General features: G+C 37.3%; 1 protein-coding gene across 1 annotated transcript; it reads right to left on the bottom strand.

Annotated features, from left to right (window-relative positions):
- Positions 1-756: 756 nt before the first annotated feature.
- Positions 757-18760, bottom strand: LOC145489601 (very long chain fatty acid elongase 4-like). Its single transcript, XM_081468595.1, has 9 exons — positions 18659-18760; positions 13519-13608; positions 13160-13347; positions 12450-12536; positions 11871-11927; positions 11552-11657; positions 11082-11090; positions 10831-10958; positions 757-1999 (listed from the first exon to the last, which is right to left on the bottom strand). Exons 2-9 carry the CDS (start codon positions 13574-13576, stop codon positions 1832-1834), a joined length of 801 nt encoding a protein of 266 aa, XP_081324721.1. The 5' UTR covers positions 13577-13608; positions 18659-18760; the 3' UTR covers positions 757-1831.
- Positions 18761-18769: the final 9 nt, after the last annotated feature.

The raw sequence follows: 18769 nt of genomic DNA, 5'->3' as shown, positions 1-18769 counted from the left end.
AGGGCCGGAAAAGAACACCCGAGCACGGTGTTCATTACAGTACAAGATTGAAGTGCAATGGAAAGCCCAGTGGCCAATTCCATCTATGAGACTCGCCAGCAGGGAATCATGGTATTTATCAAAACAAATACCTAGTCCAAGATGATGATTGCAAATACCATGATTCCCTGCAGGCATGTCTCAAAGAGGGAATTGGCCATTTGTAATTTTCCAGCTATGTTCTGACGTGGTCTGACGTCATGATGTGCAATCTTCGACTCTACCAATTGGTAGAGTTGAAAATACTCCACATAAAACCTCTCTCGTGACTTTTGGGATTCATTTGAAGTAACAAGGGATGTCCCTACTATTGAAGGGAAGTTTGACAAAAATTAGGGAACGATGGAATTAACAGGGAACTAAGACGAAAAAGAGACATGTTCAAGGGAACAAGGGAACATGCAACCTCCCAGCCTCCCTGGGATGCCCTCTGTAATAGGCCATCGCGCCTTCTTTGTTTTTGTCCCTCTTTCTATTTTGTATTTATTGTCTGTCTGTCTGTCCGTCTGCATGTCTGTCTGTCTTTCATTAACTATCTGTCTTTATCCCTCTCTTCAAATTTTTCGATATCACTTAACATTAAAACTCTCTTGTGAGACTGCGATCACGTTTCCTTGTACTCTTTATAGAACAGAATAAGCTGCTAAAAGTAGCATTGTGTTGGATCAGATGGATCCATAAAATCTAAATCAACGACTTGGAGCCAGCCAGCGACATTACAATAAAAGTAATTTATTGAGAAGACTTCATAATAATCAATAATAATACATCAAATACAACATCAGAAATTATAAAAATAAAACAATCATAATAATTTAAGAACGTAAATTATTTTTCTTTGTTTTCAAAATTTTTACATATAATCATTGTGAATAAGTTATTACGGTAGTCTTAGCGCAAAATAACTGTTAATTCTTGATTACACTATCGGAAAACATAATCGCTAGATATGTAACAGAAAGCACAGGCCACAAGCCAATCACAGTGTAAAGGTTATGATATGAGAACATGTGAACACCATCTTTTTGGTTTGAACGAAGAAGTGAAACCACAAATGTCCAAAAGTTCATTGAAATAGCATTTTGATTAGATAGATAAATCGATACTTCACACTCTCAATATAACTTAACTTATTGTAAAAGTGGTAAAGTTAATTGATACCAAGTTTCAAAGGAACCCAAAGCTTGACTATGCTTACATATACGACTTTTCGCTCTTTTCCTATTGACTTTCTACACCCTTCTAAACCATCAGCTGATATAACCCGAGAGTTTGCAGTGCGTTAAATGCAATATTAAGCTCATTTATTGCCAGCCTAGGGACACTTTGACTCGCTATCAGCGAATGCAATTTCCTGAAGATAAATAAACAAAATTTACGGCAAAACTTGTAGTTTAAAGAAAAAAAGTAAGAAACGATCTGCGCTACGATACAAAAAAAAGTCACAAAATAGTCCAATTTAAATCACTCAAAACAATTTAAGTTAAAAACGTTTTGAACATTTCTAATCAAACAAAACTTCAATCCAGGCCAGGAACTATCATGTAGAAGGCATGGGGGAGAAAACGTTTATAATTTGTAATAGATACTGCGAACGCATTTAAATAGAGATCGTTACAGAACAATACATTGAAAATTGTTTACTACATCTTTTGAGGGTTGAGGCAAATTTCATTCAACTAAGTTTTAACAGACTGTGAAGACCTTTTTAACATAGAGATGTTGGGAGAAATGTTTAAATAACATAGTGAACACCTTACTAGCGGAAAATTGTGAATAAACCGTGTTAGTTTTACTCTTCCTTTTTGCTCTTCTCTACATAAGCTCTGCTGTAGAAGTTGATGAAGAGAGCGAACAGAGAACACATATAGCCAGATTGTAACCATAGGAAACCATCTGGGAAGCCACATTTGATTTGGATAGCATTGGAAGTGTGCAAGATAACACACAAAAATTGGATCTAAAACAGGAAAAAAGGAAAAATATCTATGATTAGGTATTTCAACATGCCCACGACAAACACGTTCTACAAATAAAGACTCTCTCGCTTGTCAGACATTCCATTTATCTAAAAACATTGGCTAGGAAAACAAGGACGATATTTTCTATTTCATGTATCCTGAGCGTGAGAGCGTTTGAATGGAAGTTATTAGGCAGCAAGTGTTGATTTTCAACTGAAAAAGGCGATTCTACCTTGAATGCCTAGTGACCATTCAAGTGAAAGCCGTCGTATGGTACTTTCATGTGGTACCCTAGTCTACGTCTATTCAGCTGAAATCCTCCGAGTGGAACTTTGACGAGCTACTGTTTAGTTTAAAGTGTCTTCTGTGAATCAAACCCTAGTATTTGACCATTGAAATGAAAGCTATTGAGCTGAACTTTCATGTGATACTGTTTATTGCGCTGTAGAAGATGGCTGTAACGTTTGAGCCTGTGGATGAAACCCTAGCGTGTGACCATTCAAAAGAAAGCTATTGAGCAGTATTTTAATGCGGTACTGTTTTCTACGCCTTACAAGGTGATTGTAAATTTAAGACCGTGGATCAAACCCTAGTGTGTGTAAAAGCCACAGAGCAGTGCTTTTAGTACTGTCTCCTTAGCTGTACAGGGTGTTTCTAACGTTGATTCTTTGAGTCAAACCCCAAGGTATGACAATTCAAGTGAAAGTTATTGAACACTTCTTTCATGTTGTACAGTTTATTACGTTGTACGACAGGTCTCTAACTTTCGAGTCTCGATGAAATCTTAGTGTGACCATTCCAATAATAGCTATCGTCGAGGAGAACTTTCAAGTGGAACTGTTCGCTATAAAGTAATTGGCAAACTGAAACTTCGATTCTTTTTCCAAAATTGTAACTGGGAGTGAAAGGTAAGGTTCAAAATAACACGTTGTAAGTCGTTACCATGCCATTAGCCTCTATGCTCATTTGCTACTAGTAAAGAGCAAGTAAAGTTGAGGTAGAGTATCCGAAAAACAGGAGTAGCCATCATAAAAAAAACATAATAAATAAAAACAAGCAAACTGTACAACAAAACTAACCAAACGATCAAACTAAAGAGAAAACTTGCTATTTTATTACCATTCTGAAGGTTATATTGTGTCAGATATGGTCTTTTTATTCCACTCTGGGCCAGAGTGTCCTGCTCTATGTTAGGTCATCGTACGTATAAACATTAGGAATATAACTAAGACTTAAATCTTCTTTTAAAACAAGAAGGTAATCGTAAAAATCAAGGACCAGCCTTTTTATACTTTGCCTGGTCCGGATACTAACTTTATCGACCTTGCTATTTCCTCTAAATGAAATCTGTTGTGGTTTAAATCTGTCAGTGATAACTCTGCCAACCTTGTAATTTTGTTATCTCTAACTAAACTAACAGCAATCCTGTTGCAATTGTTCAATAATAATCGAGAATGTTGACAATTCCATCGACGCAAAAACGTTAACTACTAAATTTCTAGAAGTCATTAGTTGATAATATCAAAGTTCCACTAAAAGACTCATACCTAAATGCAAACTTACTCATCATGCATCTAACATGGACTTCGAATTCTTCTTTTAAAACAAGAAGTCAATCATAAAAATCAAGGACCAGCCTTTTTATGCTTTGTCTGGTCAGGACACTAACTTTATAGACCTTGCTATAGTCTCTAAATGACATCCGCTGCGTTTTAACCTGTCAATGGTAACTTTTCCAACCTTGTTATTATATTGTTCCTAACTAAAATAACAGCAATCGTGCTGCAATTGTCCATAATAATTACGACTGTTGACAATTCCATTGACGGCAAAAAAAAACGTAAGTTACAAAATATTTGCTGTTTTTTAAATCAGTCAATGATACCTTTGCCAACTTTGTAATTACGTTGTCTCTAACTAAAATTACAGCGGTTGTACTGCAATTTGTCAATAATAATCGCGACTGTTGACATTTCCATCAACAGCAAAAACCGTTAATTACAAAATTTCGTGTATTCATCACTTGGTAATTTCAAAGTTCCTCTAAAAAATCTTGCACTCAATCCAAACTAACTCATCATACATGTAACATAATATATGTTTTATAATACTATCACATGGAAAGTCCCGAGCAGCTTTTATTCCGATTTTTTGTTTTTCTCGAGGTAGGAACGAATGTAGAAATTCGCAAACAGAACAATCAAGGTAACTAAGTAGACGCCATTGAGATACAGTTGGTTTCGACTGAAGCCACAATCAATGTACAAGGCGGAGATTATGTAAACCAAAATTGCCACGAACTGAATCTGTGTAAAAAATAAAACAAAGACAAAGTCGGTCATGTTTCTTTTGGTCATTCCAAAAAAAAAAAAACACAACTAAATCATCGTTTTGGTCATTTAAGTCCTCTCGATTACACAGACAATGAACGATAAGCTTTTCGATTATAGAACAGTTAACAAGTTAATTTTTACACCTCTGACTTATAGCTTTAGAATATCGTGATATTTCAACGAGAAGAGCCAGTGACAAGATGGGTTATGCTCTTACAGTTTATTTGAAGATGTCGTACAAAAAAACCGGACATTTTGTTGTTGGTTTATTAACTGAAAAAGTTCTATTTTGCGAGTTGGAACTAACTTTAAGTATATGGATCTAGCCCTAGTGCGAGATCATTCAAATGAAAGCCATCGACCAGTACATTGTTATTATTCTGCTGTAAAATGTGGTTCTAACGTTAAGTTTGTGGATCAAACCCTAGTGTATGACAATTCAAGTGGAAGCCATCGAACTGTACTTTAAATACAGTCTAGTGTGTTGTACAAGTACGTCAAGTCTGAATCAAACTCTTCAGTGTGACCATTCCAATTATGGTTATCAGGTAGTACGTTCAAGTGGAACTCTTCGTTATCAAGTATTTTGCAAAATTTTAATTGGAAGTGAAAGGCAAGATTCAACGGAAGACGTGAAATAACAAGTTAGAGTCATTGCAAGAAAGGTAAAGTAAAAGATAGAAAACAAAAAGAATGAAAAGAAGTTATACAAGAAATGAAATTAACATTGTTATAGTTAAGAACTAGAACGATCCCCTAATCGACGGTAAAGGTGAGGTAAGTTCAATTCTGAGGTAGAGTATTATATAACAAAAGTAGACTACATAAAAAACAACAACCAGACTAGTAAAAAAACTTGTTATTTTATTACCACTCCGAAGGGAATATTGCAATGAGATATCGCCTTCATGTTCTCACGGTTCTCTGCGATATATTATATCATGGTATACATTACTTATAAAACTGAGACTTCGAATTCTTCTTTTATGTTAACCCTGTTTATTAAAAATATTTATGCGTTGACTAACTTTATCGACCTTGTTATTTCCTCTAGATGAATTCTGTTGCGTTTTAACGTGTCAATGATAACTTTGCGAACCTTGTAATTAAGTTGCCGCTACTAAAATAGCAACAATTGTGTTGCAATTGTTCCATAATAAATTAGACTGTTGACACTTCCATCGACAGCAGAAAAACGTAAATTATAAAACGTCTAGTGTTTATCACTTGATGATTTTAAAATTCGACTTATAAAAACGTGTGCTTGAATGCAAACCCACTCATGATGCACCTAACATGACGTATATGCGTTATGTAATGGCGTCACTTGACAGACTTTGTGCATCTTTTATTTGGATTTTTCGTTTTTCTCGACCACGTAGGCCCGCATGTAGAATTTAACAAATAGAATAAACATATTGACTTGGTAAAGGCCACAGAGATAGAGAATCGTTCGACTGTAGCCACAATCAATGTACAAGGCGTTGAGTACGAAAACCAACGTGACCACGAACTGAATCTGTGTAAGGAATAAAACACAGAGTTACGGGTTGCGTTTTGGTCATTCCAAAAAAGAAAAAACGCCTTTGCGTTTTGGTCTTTCGAGTCCTCTCGATTTAGCAATGAATACTAATAAAGAAATGTTTGTGCGAACAGGAGTCGTTGAAGTTCTTAACTATAACAATGTTTATTTCATTTCAAGTTTAATTTGTAACCTTGTTTATGTTTACAAGGTAGAGTGGCTTAACTGAGTAAATCCATCGGAGCAGCGCAGTTCATGTGTAGGCAGAGAAGCTGCCCTGTTCTTGTACGGCATGCAGTAGAATTCACACTTGTAACGCCCGTCAGCGAAAATCCATTTGCCTGCCCCAAAAACTAACTGGGGTAAACAGAAACGAACTTAACAGGCAGTGAAAGAGTTAAACAATCTGGACGATAATTTGTATGATGTGAAAGAAATTTTACGTTTTAAGATGAAGTTAGGATAGCATACATTTTAATAGTTTTATTCTGCCATTTTTTGACCTATATATTATATTTCGTTTTGTTTTTATAGCTTTTTATAGTTTTTTTTTTGTTACCGCTTTTTACCCATTTTTTTTTTTTGCTTAAGATTGTTATTACTATCAGTATGCACGAAAAGTCATTCGAAATCGAGATACAAAAGCAGTGAAAATAAAGAAGCCAGAAGTCAATAAAGTTATTTATTAATATATTTATTTATTTGTTTATTTATTTATTCATTCTTTCTTTCATTCGTTTATTCACTCGTATATTTATCGATGTATTAACTTGTTTATTTATTTATTTATTTATTTATTTATTTCATTCTTATATTTGTTTATCTATATATTGCTTTCTATTTTTGTGTTCTACCCGCGTAAAATTGCAAACGGCGTTTGTTTTATTTCTTCGTGTATTTGTTTATTTATATATTGGTTTATAGTAGAAAACAGGCGCTACGATGTTGGTTTGTTGAAACAAAACATAAAGGGCTGCATTTGGTAATAAAATCAATCCCCTCTGAGCGTCGTTGGTGTCCGCAGTATAAAACAGGAAAGTGAATGCCAAAAGTATAAGCTGCCAGTATAGTTCTTTCCTTTAATCAATTCGTTCATTGCGGGGAAAATAAGACTCCTTTGCCAGTTTCACTTCTATCTGATAAAAAATAAATCAACTACACGAGAGATATTTTAATCCTTTCTCAAAAAGCTAAATAAATTGACCCTTCGACGTCAAGGCAACGAAACGCTATCTAACATTGAAGCACGTTCATTGGAAGTCGACCACAATTTCCCGGAGAAACACACCAACATAACTGAGAATACGTCATCAGTCAACACTAGGTTTTATAACTTGCACAGGATATGGCAACTGACAGGCGTCGCAAAGACTTTATTTCCGCCTTTTGACACATGTGACTTCACAAAACAACGTCAGCGGTAAAACTCGAAATATTATTGACAAACCTATCCATGTTTTCTAGTTCAAGTGGTTAAAAAAACATCTAAATACACAATCGTCTTAAACAGCGTTGAATTAAAAAAAAAAAAATGAAAACCGTACGAGTTGAAGCCTTGTCATAAAAAACGCTCCCAAAACTTTCTGTAACAATCCATCTTAACGTAAAAGAACCTTAATTATGTACATCGCAACACATAAATGAAAGGGTATAAAATTTTCATTCAGATTAGAAAAATATCAGTTTACAGAGGCAGATTTCTTCACCATAGCATTATTATATATTTTGATATAGCAAAAGGCGTAGTGAAAACTTCTACCCCATTTACATTAGTACAGATAAATAACAGCCTAGACAAGGGTGACCTCTGAAACATCCGTTTGCCCGATAAATATCACTTTTTTTTTGTCAATTTCACAAAACGACAGTCGATTAATGTTAAAAAGTATGAAGTCCATTTCTCAATTTCTCGTATAATTTCGTTGTTAAATACGCAAAGTTTTCAACTCTGCTAGTCCTTTACAATTTTTATAGCTAATTCTGAAAAGTCCATAAATCTCCATATTACACTGATAGCCAATTTAGTTCCCAATGCATTTATGTCGTGTTAGAGTCCATTCCATGCTTCCTGTTCAGCAGTCCTCTACGATTCCTTTTTGCCGTGCTCTTTGCCTTTCCCCTTTTGCAGATAAGTTTTAATGTAAAAGTTGGTGAACAGCGCCATCATAATAAGAGTATAGCAAAGCATGACCCATTTTGCCCAGTAGGGATATTTGCAATCGTGGTTCAGTATGGCAGCGATACCAGATATAGTTATCACAGCAAATTGCGTCTAGAAAACAAAAGTAGAGAAAAAATGGCCATCACAACACAGAATTCAACTCGCAACACCGCATAAAGGTGTCTTGCTCAGAATTAAACACAAGTTTAATTCTAAAAAGAGCGCTTTGCAAACGATTGAAAGTGTTCTGTGCTAAAATCGCTGGGTAAAGGTTATTGGAAATCATATGATTAACAAAACAGCGAAGGCAAATGATTAGTTTTTTTAAAAATAAGAGTGGAATTACGAGGTAGTGCCACATTCAATGCTTCTCTTTCATGTTAACAGAAACCAAGAAGTAATAATCAGACAAGCCTAGCAGAGAAGTTAATGTCCTAGCCTCTGTATAGGCTGAGGCTAACCGTCCCCCTCAATTCCAAAAGACAGGCCGAAACAAAGGGGAACATTATCGTGTGAAGGAAGAAAGTATCAAATATTCAAGCAGTGACCATTTCGTTGTTAACCTCTTGGATGAAGAAGCTTAGTCAAGCCATTACCCAAAGTTGAGTAGCCTCAAAATTTGGAGTTCTAGCAATTCTCTGCATTAATGAGTTTGATAGTATTAAGCTTTTTATGGTTAACAACGTGCAACCAGCACTTTAATCATTCACATCAACCACAGGCTCATCTATTAAACAATTTGGAAACAAGTCAAACGATGATGAACTCATATCACAGACGTTTACCACAGGCAGTTTTTCTTTTAAAGACATAATTAAGTTTAGTTTTGAAAGAGTTCACTTAATCGTATTGAAGTTATACCTTGTACCAACTTCAGAATTAGATATGAGACAATTTTATCCTCGTACGGAAAAATAACACAGAATGTTATACCCTGTAATCATAATCATATTATATCATCATGTCATATAGACTCTGCTTCACCTTCGATGATTTTTAGCTTGATATTAACTTGAACAGTTAAGTTAAGACCGACACATAAAAGATATACCAATGATTCAAAACATCACAACAAACCAATGAGAACTTGAGGTAAAAGCCACGTGACCTATACTAAGCGCGAGATTTAACCCGTGGGCTCGAATCCCATCCCTCCTCTGTAGCCACGCCATAATACAGGCTACTTGATAAAGAGAATTAATAACTGCTTTTAGCGAGCAAAGAACTGAATTGACCGCATGTAGAGTAACCAAAGATTGACGAGTTTAAAAGTTCATTGACTAAGACTATTGAAATATTTGCATATTACGTGAATGCTGACCAATGTCTTGATTATCAAGACCACATGTTAAGTGACTTGGTTTGAACCAGTTGTAGAGCAAACAAATGAATACCAGTAACAAATTCATAGAACGTATCCTTTTGATAAAACAGCTTCACAACGACACTATGCTGCTAATTATCTTTTCATATGACTTTAAAATATATCAACAGCTTACGAGAAAACGACTCTTGATCACATTCTATGCTCGTTACATTGTACATAAATCACTAGATCACATGATTTCAAAGGCATACTCAAGTTCATGTTTAGTTTTCGACCACAGATTTCACGCCGCCTCTTTTGCACTAAGTACAAACTGACTCTAGCTTGCTATCACCCTGACCTAACCGAAACGTTTCTTTAACAGATTCCATCGTAAAACAAACTACGTAAATGCAGGTAATTCATGTAATGCATCTTGAAATTCCGCTACCCACCCATGCATCCCAGCTTAAAGGGTAACAAAGAGAACAGTTTGTTTAAAAAGATTTTCAGTATACCATATCTGATGAATTTAGTTAATTTGTCATTGGTTAAGTCGTTTAACATCACACAGCAGTTGTGTATTAAGCGTCAATGATATTACGCAATACAGTTAGTCATCATCTTTATCATTAGGAAATATTTAACAAGAGGCAACAAGCAAAAGCATACATAGCTTTATTAATGACTTCACAATCGTTACATGTTAGGTTTAGGTTTTTAATAAGTAGTTTTTCTTTGTATTTGATCCACGATTCTTCCTCAAGCCTTTTTTGTATACAGCCATAGGGTTTCTCCACTCAAGCGATTAGTTAGCGACATTCAGTAATTAATTACGGAGGTCAAAAACACACTTTACTGTAAAAAATAAAGCTAAGATAAGAAAGAAAGCGAGGGATAAAAATGTCTGCAAATACAGGTAGATTTCTGTCGTTTCTCTAGGTTCGAAATAACAGGCAAAAATCCCTCTGTATTTGCAGGCAACAGTTGTTTCCAAAGACGAAACATTCTCCGCCTACATGGCTGGAAAGTAAACGACAAGACTGAATTCCTCTCAGATCCAACTGACCTCTTTGTCAGCTTCGTGTTATCTCATCTTCCCATTTACTCCGTTCAATTTTGTCACGTTCCGTTTTACATACACACATGCATATATACAGTCAGCCCTTGCCGGGTAGTCAAAGACACGTTAAAACAACTAAATGCTACATCAGCTACTAAGCTAAGCAAAAAGATGTCTCCTCAGTTTAAACGCCCGGTTCTTCCTCCGATAACTGAGCTCTGTCTGTGATCGGCTGTTGCTCGGTTACCAAATTTCGCGCGCAAGTAATGACCAATCAGAGACAATGCATGGTTCTCTGAGGAGCTACGTCATCATTCTTACACTTTTTGGCTCGAACCAGCCTTCTCTCGAGCGAGGAATACAAAAAGCGCGTGAAGAGATATAACACCTCATTACTTAGCCTACCGTTGTGTTGCAAGCGCAATATTGTAACAACTGATCTTACCAGTTGAAGCTTAGTGATGTATCGCTTCCACCACAGGTAAGGCCTCATTTGGGGACCAATCGCAGACAGACCATAATAAGCGTACATAACCACGTGAACAAAACTATTACATGTTGCACCAAAGTAGGCTAAAAAGAGAGAAAGAACTGTCAAGACTGAGGTAACCATACCATGTAGAACTAAACAAGTAATTTACTAACACGGCTTTGACAACACAATGCAGTTCAACAGAATTAAAGAGAGATACTTACAGACACCACCTGCAAGAAAATAAACAAGAAAGCAAAATGTCAGTGAAACCAGAAATCACTATGTGAAACTCAAGTCACAATTGGCGTTCCTTGCAAACTTTTGACTAAATTTATGGACTTTGTGGTTCGCAATTCGCCTTAATCTTACCATTCTTAACAATTCACGTTCTTTTTTCCTTAATCCCCCATTCTCCGATATTACCCCATTTTTAACAGCCCTTCGAGCAATTTAAACATTAATTTAATTTAATACGGATAAAAGCCTGCTCTCACATTTCTACCTTTTACATCACAAGAGAACCGTTTTCAGTTTTAAGCCGTTTTTTTGTTTTTTTGTTTTTTTCAAAAGAGCGCAGCGACAACGAAAACAAAAGAGGAAATAAACTTGCCCCCCCCCCCCCCCACCACCCTGTCGATCTGTCCTAACCCAACCCTGTCCGTTATCCTTCCCTTGCTCTTGTCTGTCTTACCTGGAATCCACTTGCAAACCATCCACCACAGCACACACATACTTGCGTGATGATACACGTGCAAGAACGTCACTTGATTGTTCTTCTTTCGCAGAATGAAAAAGAACTGCAAACAACAAACACAAACTTAATTCTCCAATCGCCTCACGCTACGGGGACCGGAGTTGTCAGCCACAAGATTGCTAAAAGGCTCTCCTTTTCTTCGACTAATCTTCGGATCAACTGCACAGTGCAAAGATAAGCGTACTTTTAAATTGTCGACAAAATTAAACAAAATTACGCGCGCGCACAACCGGAAATTATAAGAGAATGTACTTACAGTGTCTAGATACTCCACAAACTTGGACAGATAATAAATGTAACAAACTCGAGCCAGCTGTGGACAAGAACAAGAAAGGGAAAAACAATTAAAATGAATTCTATTCGCACTTTTAGCGTATTTCAAAAACCAAGACTACAGTATTGGTACTTTTCTATGTCATTCATCGTACACTTCACTCGACATTCCGCGTTCGTCTCGATTCTTTTTAACACTCAGACGGTTGGCAATTTCACCAGTTAATCCAGTAATCATCATTAACTGCTGCTTAGGGATAAGGACTTACTGGAAATAATCTCTTCCGACCCGATTTTGGTACCAATTACATCCCGTTTTAAAATGATATTCAGATTACACTTTAGTTCGAAAAGTTATTAAACTTGAGCACCGCAAGTGAAATTTTGGAGGTTTTTCGACTTCTAAACGCATTTCTTGGCTTTACCTTGAAAGGTACTAAATCTTAAAGGAGTTTTCTTGAACATTTCTTTCATTCGGTCATCCTTCGTTGAGGAGGGATTTGCTGTACTAACAGTTGAAGTTTCATAAAATACGAGTCTCCGTTCCTAAAAAGTTACCTACCCTAGTTTGTCTTGGGTCATCACGGACATAAGGGACGCGCTCACAAAGAAGATTGAAGTTTGGGATATCCAGGACTGAGGCAATGAACTGGACAGTAAAGTAAACAAGAAACCCTAGTTAGCAAATGTCTTCCAACTTAAATAAGAACCATTTTATATACATACCACATCTGTGAATAAGCGGAGGCGAAAACTAATGTTTCAAGCTGTTCAAAACTTTGAACAAAATTGCTTCAAATCGACATATTCATTCTCATTTCCGGCATGAATGTCACACATTTCTTAAACGTTGGTACGTGCTACATTGAGACAACTTTGTCACTTTCTTGACGATATTTACACCTATTTGCTGGACAGTAGATTGACTTCACGCAAAGACTACGCCGGAGGAATTTAAAAACGCAACAATCACCAGTTATTTTCGATTTGTGTTTGAGGAAAACTCGGTCAAAATATTTTCTGTCCACACGAAAACGAAAAGCTGGCGTTTTCAAATTCCTCCGGTTCGAGGAGCGTTTTCGTGACGGCTTAGTGTGGACGGTAGGCCTAACCGTAGAAATAAAGCTTCGTTTTCAAGTTTCTCCGGCGCAGTGTAAACGCTGCCAAGATGAAAACATGGCAAATTTGGAAAATCGCCAACCAATGCAGCTCGGCTGGGTTAGGAACTTAAACAACAGGCTTATTTACAACTGATTCGAGCGCTGTACTTACTTCGTACACCATCCAGGCCGACAGAGCAACAAGTGCCATGTTGTAGACTATGAGCACTTCTCTTAGGCTGTAAGCTTTCCTATTCTCCATGACCTTGGGTCCAACTTTCACAATGAACAGATAGATGGCCACCAGAGAAATAGTGGGCCATGGAGTGGCAATCATGGGCCATTCTTCAGTCTTAGGGTCTGAAATCAGGTGAAAAAGAAAGAACCATACCAGATTAGAAGCGATCGAAAACAACAAGGTTGGTTGGTAGGTAGGTTTGAATAAGTAGTTAGGTGGGCAAGGAGGCAAGCCAGCAAGCAGGTACTGTAATAATACTGAATAATAATAATGACGAATGTTAAAATACTTACCGCCATTTTCAATGACCCACTGATAGTAATCTACAAGACGTTGGGTAGTAGTGGTCATTGTTCCTAATTCTTAATTGACACCTTATCTACCTGGGAAAATAAATAAAAAACAATATCAAATGAGCGATCAGATGACAAATGTCAGGGTAATGGGCTCCTGCAAATGTATGGCATCTTTTTTTTAATGGTAGAAAGCTGGGTCTGTCATGCGTTCGACTGAAAGCAACAGTAACAAACCGAATCGTTATCACTCTTATAACTCAATCTTCACCCAGCCTAAAGTTCTACTACCGTGAATGTTAGTGAAAACTGCGTGACATAAACATTGGAAGACCTGTGACAGGTGTCACACAAGATGACTTTTACTAAAGATTATGGTTTGAAGACACGCGAAAAGGACGACAATGGGCGCCATATGACATTTCAGACATTAAAGGTGAACGTACATGAGGGAAATCAAACGAAATTGGCGCTGAGGCATAAATTCCAAAAAGAATAGCTTTGAAACTATGAGGTGCGATGCGTGGTTATTTTAATAGGTAGCTTAGACGACGGCAACGAGAACGTCACCAAACAAAAGGTTTAATGAGCAAAGCAATAGCTGTGCACGTGCGTTATAAATCTTTGTACAATTCTTTGCCGTCCTCTGCAAAACAACAACGTGAAATGACCAAGTTCTGCGTCGTCTGAGGAACGCGAACAACGACGGCTAATTTTTCGTACTTCCATTTGGAATTGAACGCCGTCATTGCATATTTATTCTGAGCACGTTTTCAGAGCCATTGGCGTACTGAACAGATCTAGAGAATTGCGAATTTCGTTGGTAAAATATAAATTCATTTTTAGGTTGGCGTCGTCCTCGCCGTCGCCATGATCGTTGCTTTAAAGCTCTCTAATACTTTTTTTGCACAAACGTAACGTTTATATATCTTTTGGTGGCACAGCAAAGAACGACGTTTCAGGCAATGTCATGTTGTCAATCACAAGTCACAAAGCATGTGTATTTCATAACATTTTCTACCACGCCCGAGTTTGACAAGACCTTTGTAAACAGCAAAATAATAGGGGAAATTCTCGCCGAACGATAGTTAAACTTCGCAGACTAAAAGGTAAATTTGAAACGAAATAAGGAAAATACCGTTTATGATCTAACTAATGCCAATGTTGAATTTTAAGACGCATTATGAATGACAACCGATCGAACTGCACCTGAAATTTCATCCTAGCATTGAATTACCTAAATATTAAAATAGCTTTGCAATCATCGCTAGTTATTAATTACCTTATATTCCAGAGTTTATATCAAGAAGCAAATAAAGCTTTCAACCACTGGTTTCCGGTCGTGTACTCAAAATGCTTCACAATTCACTGCGCATTAAACGCGACATGAAAACTCTGCCTTCCGTTCAATTTTCTTGTCTGCAAATATACGGGTAGTTTTTTAATTTTTCAATGGATTTCACGCTGGGGGCTGGAAAATGCGGGACGAGCCCGAAACACATTGAGCAGTCTCTTTACACACGACGACCAATAAGATTTCAGTAGTACAGGTGCTTGGTCTGTTTATCCGCGGGTTGTAGCCTGCCGATTGAACACCCGCCAGCATGTTTACTAACATCGAAAACAAATTGGAATGAGTCAAAACATCTCGGTTTAGGGTTAGCTTCTTCGTTATCGGGTCGCTACGCTACAAAGTATGTTTGCAGCTAGGACTGAACTCCGCTACAGAATTATCCGTTTCGCTACATACTTGATGACGGGGTGGGTAACGTAATCCACCGAAAAAATTGCTATCAAGTGGGTATTGCGGTTGACAAAACGAACTATCTAGTCGACAGACAGTGTTTACATCCGTTGATTGGTTGAATAACCGGGGCTTAAATGAGTTTAGTTTCACTCACGTTTCGATCTCACGTTTCAGTTAAAATCGATTTAGCGGACAATACCTGATTTAAGAAATATAATTATCAGCTTTTGCGCCGCTCTCAATGAATTAATTCTTTTCCACTCCTGAGTGGCAAAAAGATTGCTCAAATCTTGGACTTCGCCATTTGCTCTGTCCGTCGCGCGTGACGCGAAAGAACGCGCGAGAGGAACAGTCGTCACCCGTGGGCAAAAGGGGGCTTCTGGCAGCTTCGCGCTCGTCAGCTCGCTTTGCTCGCCGAATTTTTTCCGTCCTCGCCGAGAGCCTGTTCGCAGGTTAGGGGCTTCTCGTAGACGATTTAAATCCGTCTGGTGTCGGTTAGGGTATCACTATCTCAGAAAGGGAAGGAGCACTCCAAAATTTGGAGTAAATATCCTCTCTTGTTCTTTCGGGAAATAAATTATAGCCCTTTTTAATGTTAACTGTTTCATGTGCATTACAATGCAATTCAACATGTAGCTACATGTATGTCAAGCAATTTCAGGCAATAGCCCTTTTTTCCTTCTTGCATTGCAAGTGTAATCCATGTGGATGCACAGCAATTTTGGGAAAAAACTATACGAAACTGCCTGAAATTGCCTCCCATACATATGGGTTATTGACCAAGCCTGTTCGGTCAAGATGGCTGGCTATTGGCCAAGTTCTTTTTTTTGCGCGTTTATGGACCGAGACGGAGTCGAGGTCCATAAACACGCAAAAAAAAGAACGAGGCCAATATCCAGCCATCTTGACCGAACAAGCTTGGTCAGTAAAAAATTTATTATATGGCTTTCAAGGAAATTTTTCTTGCGGGACACGGCGGGTAATCCCGAGCGGGCAAGATAGCTCCATCTTGCCCGCTCGGGTAGCCAACCACAGAGCAGGATTTGATTCATCTTGCCCGCTCACAGAGCTAGCCATATAATAAACATTGGTTAATGTTGTGTAGTTCCAAAAAATATCCATACCTCCCCCACGGAAGACCCCCCTCCCCTCGGGAAATTCCAATTAAGCTTCATACATTTCTACTAGTGTTCTACTAGTGTTCTATCACACATGCCGTTCTCTGATTGGCTACACTACTCACTATCTATTCTGTTGCAGATAGTGAGTAGCCTAGCAGCGTACATTGAGGGCCGCTTCTTTGTGTTTTCAAAGTGTCTTTGAAGAAGATTTAGATTAAAGTTTTGAACGACTACTAGATTTATACTAAAACAATTACAGTATTCGCTATCGATTTCTATGTGTGATAGTTGACTCGGGCTGCACCCTTGTCAACTATCACAAGATAGAAATCTCAAGCTCATAATCTAATTGTTAATTAGAAAGTAGTCCAATGAAAATAGGCATGCTTACTGGTTTAAATTGCGTTTCCTATGGTAACTAGTAACTAGCACAAGCTGTTGACTTAATTATGGATTGAGCAAAGAGAATTTACATTTTGATGACCAAAGTATTAAACAAGTTTTTTCTGCATTATGGAATTTTCTGAAAGAAGAAGAAAACATGTTCTCTATGTTTCTACTGAGTTACAGAAACACAAGTGGAAGTTTGGGAGAACTTGAAAAAACTGTGGAAACACTCGCCTGTCAGCTCGTCTTACGACAGCATTTCTTGTTCTCCCAAACTTCCACTCATGTTTTTATAACTTGATGGAGACACATACATGTTTTCTTTTTCTTAAATAGATATCGGGTAACTGCATGGCAAAGAAGTTTTAACTTGTCAGGCTACCCTCTGTATGAGGCATTTAGCTGCAAAGTGCTTTTTGTCAGTCAACTGTGTTGCATCATCACAATTTCCTCTTAGTCATATGACTTAGCTTATAAGGAACTGTTTTCTTTATTAGAATTTGATCAGTAGTAGCAGTTTCCATAGTTTGGCTCTTTATTATTAGTGTCAGTTCCCCTGCATATGACAGACTTTTTGACCTCAGACAACAGATTAGAGATAAATAGACTGAAGTTCATGTTACGTATTATTTCATGTGATTTCTCCGTGAGAAAAGCGGGATCAATGTTGCATGACCCTTGACTTTAAAACATATAGAATGATTATTATATAATATGTGAAAGAAAAATCATTTAGACTTGATCTTGATATTAGCATTTACCTTTGTCAAAGATAGATTTTTAAATGAAAATGCAAATCAAGTGGTGATCTGGTCCTGCCATAAATATATAAATTATACAGGGAGAGTGCTCTGTGTAAAAATATCCATCCAGTGGATGTTTGATTTTTAATGTTGCTGATTTCACGTGATTATAAGATATCATCTTTCTAACAAAAAGTAAGATTTTGCTTTCAATCTACGACCAGCTGCTAATGCCAATCAGGTCTGTCACGTGTATACATGAAGTTAGGTCTTTATCTCTTTGTGGTCTAGCTTTAATTTTTCAAAGGACACAGTTTCACCTTTAAGATAACCAGATTGTAGACTGTAGCTTACAGATCGAGGCTGATCGACGGAAAAATAACGCATAGAAGAGAACTAGCATGGCAATTCTAGCTCTAATTTAGTTTAGAAAGCATTTAGCTCATGAATTTGATGCTGGTTAACGTTCGGTGCAAGAAAGCTGTCACTCTGTTATCCGGCGAAAGGAAATTAATTCAGCGACAAAATTTAAAGATTTTCCTACGAAAGTCGATTTTTTTTTTTACATAAACGCAGGTGTAATTAAGCTTACGTTTACCTTTAATATACCAAATCTAGTTCGTGTTAGTAGTATTTTTCCCTTGTCGATCCGGAAATCAAAAGTTTGTACACAACGTACGATTTCGCCGGTTACCAAATCAACTGTGTGCTGCACAGATTTCAGTTAATATTCCAAAACGAGACGCAGCATGTTGATGGGAGAATGGAATATATAATGCCTTCATTAACAAAAGCTTATGAAGCAATGTTTAGAACGATCACCTTGAATAACCTTCGTGATAATTGCGTAACACGACATTCGGTCGGTCGCCTCTGGCCTAAAACTATTTTCAAATCGGAAGAATTCGAGATCTACTTATTTTAAATAAGCTTTCCTTCGTCTGTGATTGTACGCCGCTTAGAGAGCTTTAAAGCACACGAACTGAACATCCACAGTGCCACATGGCCTAATTAGATCAGTTTCGTCTGGAACCGACATTGTTTGTACATTGAATGTACAGCATGATGTGCAACTTTGCACCCAGAAGTCCGTGAAATACCTAGGTAGCGCCATAGTTCTAATTAATGAAGTTCCAACTCACCACTTGGAAAACTGAAGAATGTTTTGACTGAACGGTTCCACAGCCTGTTCCTCCAACTCTGACCACGGTTTCGAAGTGAAACTCAATTAAAAGGAAAGAACAGATGAATAG

This window comes from Orbicella franksi, chromosome 6 (assembly GCF_964199315.1).
Source record: "Orbicella franksi chromosome 6, jaOrbFran1.1, whole genome shotgun sequence".
NCBI lineage: Eukaryota > Metazoa > Cnidaria > Anthozoa > Scleractinia > Merulinidae > Orbicella > Orbicella franksi.
Note: the sequence above shows the minus strand (reverse complement) of the source record. Positions and strands in the feature narration are given on the sequence as shown.

Coding starts and splice junctions, on each gene's coding strand:
- LOC145489601 (XM_081468595.1), bottom strand. CDS start 13,576: ATGACCACTACTACCCAACGTCTTGTAGATTACTATCAGTGGGTCATT. Junction 13,348..13,518: donor GTGGGTCATTGAAAATGGCG/GTAAGTATTTTA, acceptor ACCTGATTTCAG/ACCCTAAGACTGAAGAATGG. Junction 11,928..12,449: donor ATGACCCAAGACAAACTAGG/GTAGGTAACTTT, acceptor TCTTGTCCACAG/CTGGCTCGAGTTTGTTACAT.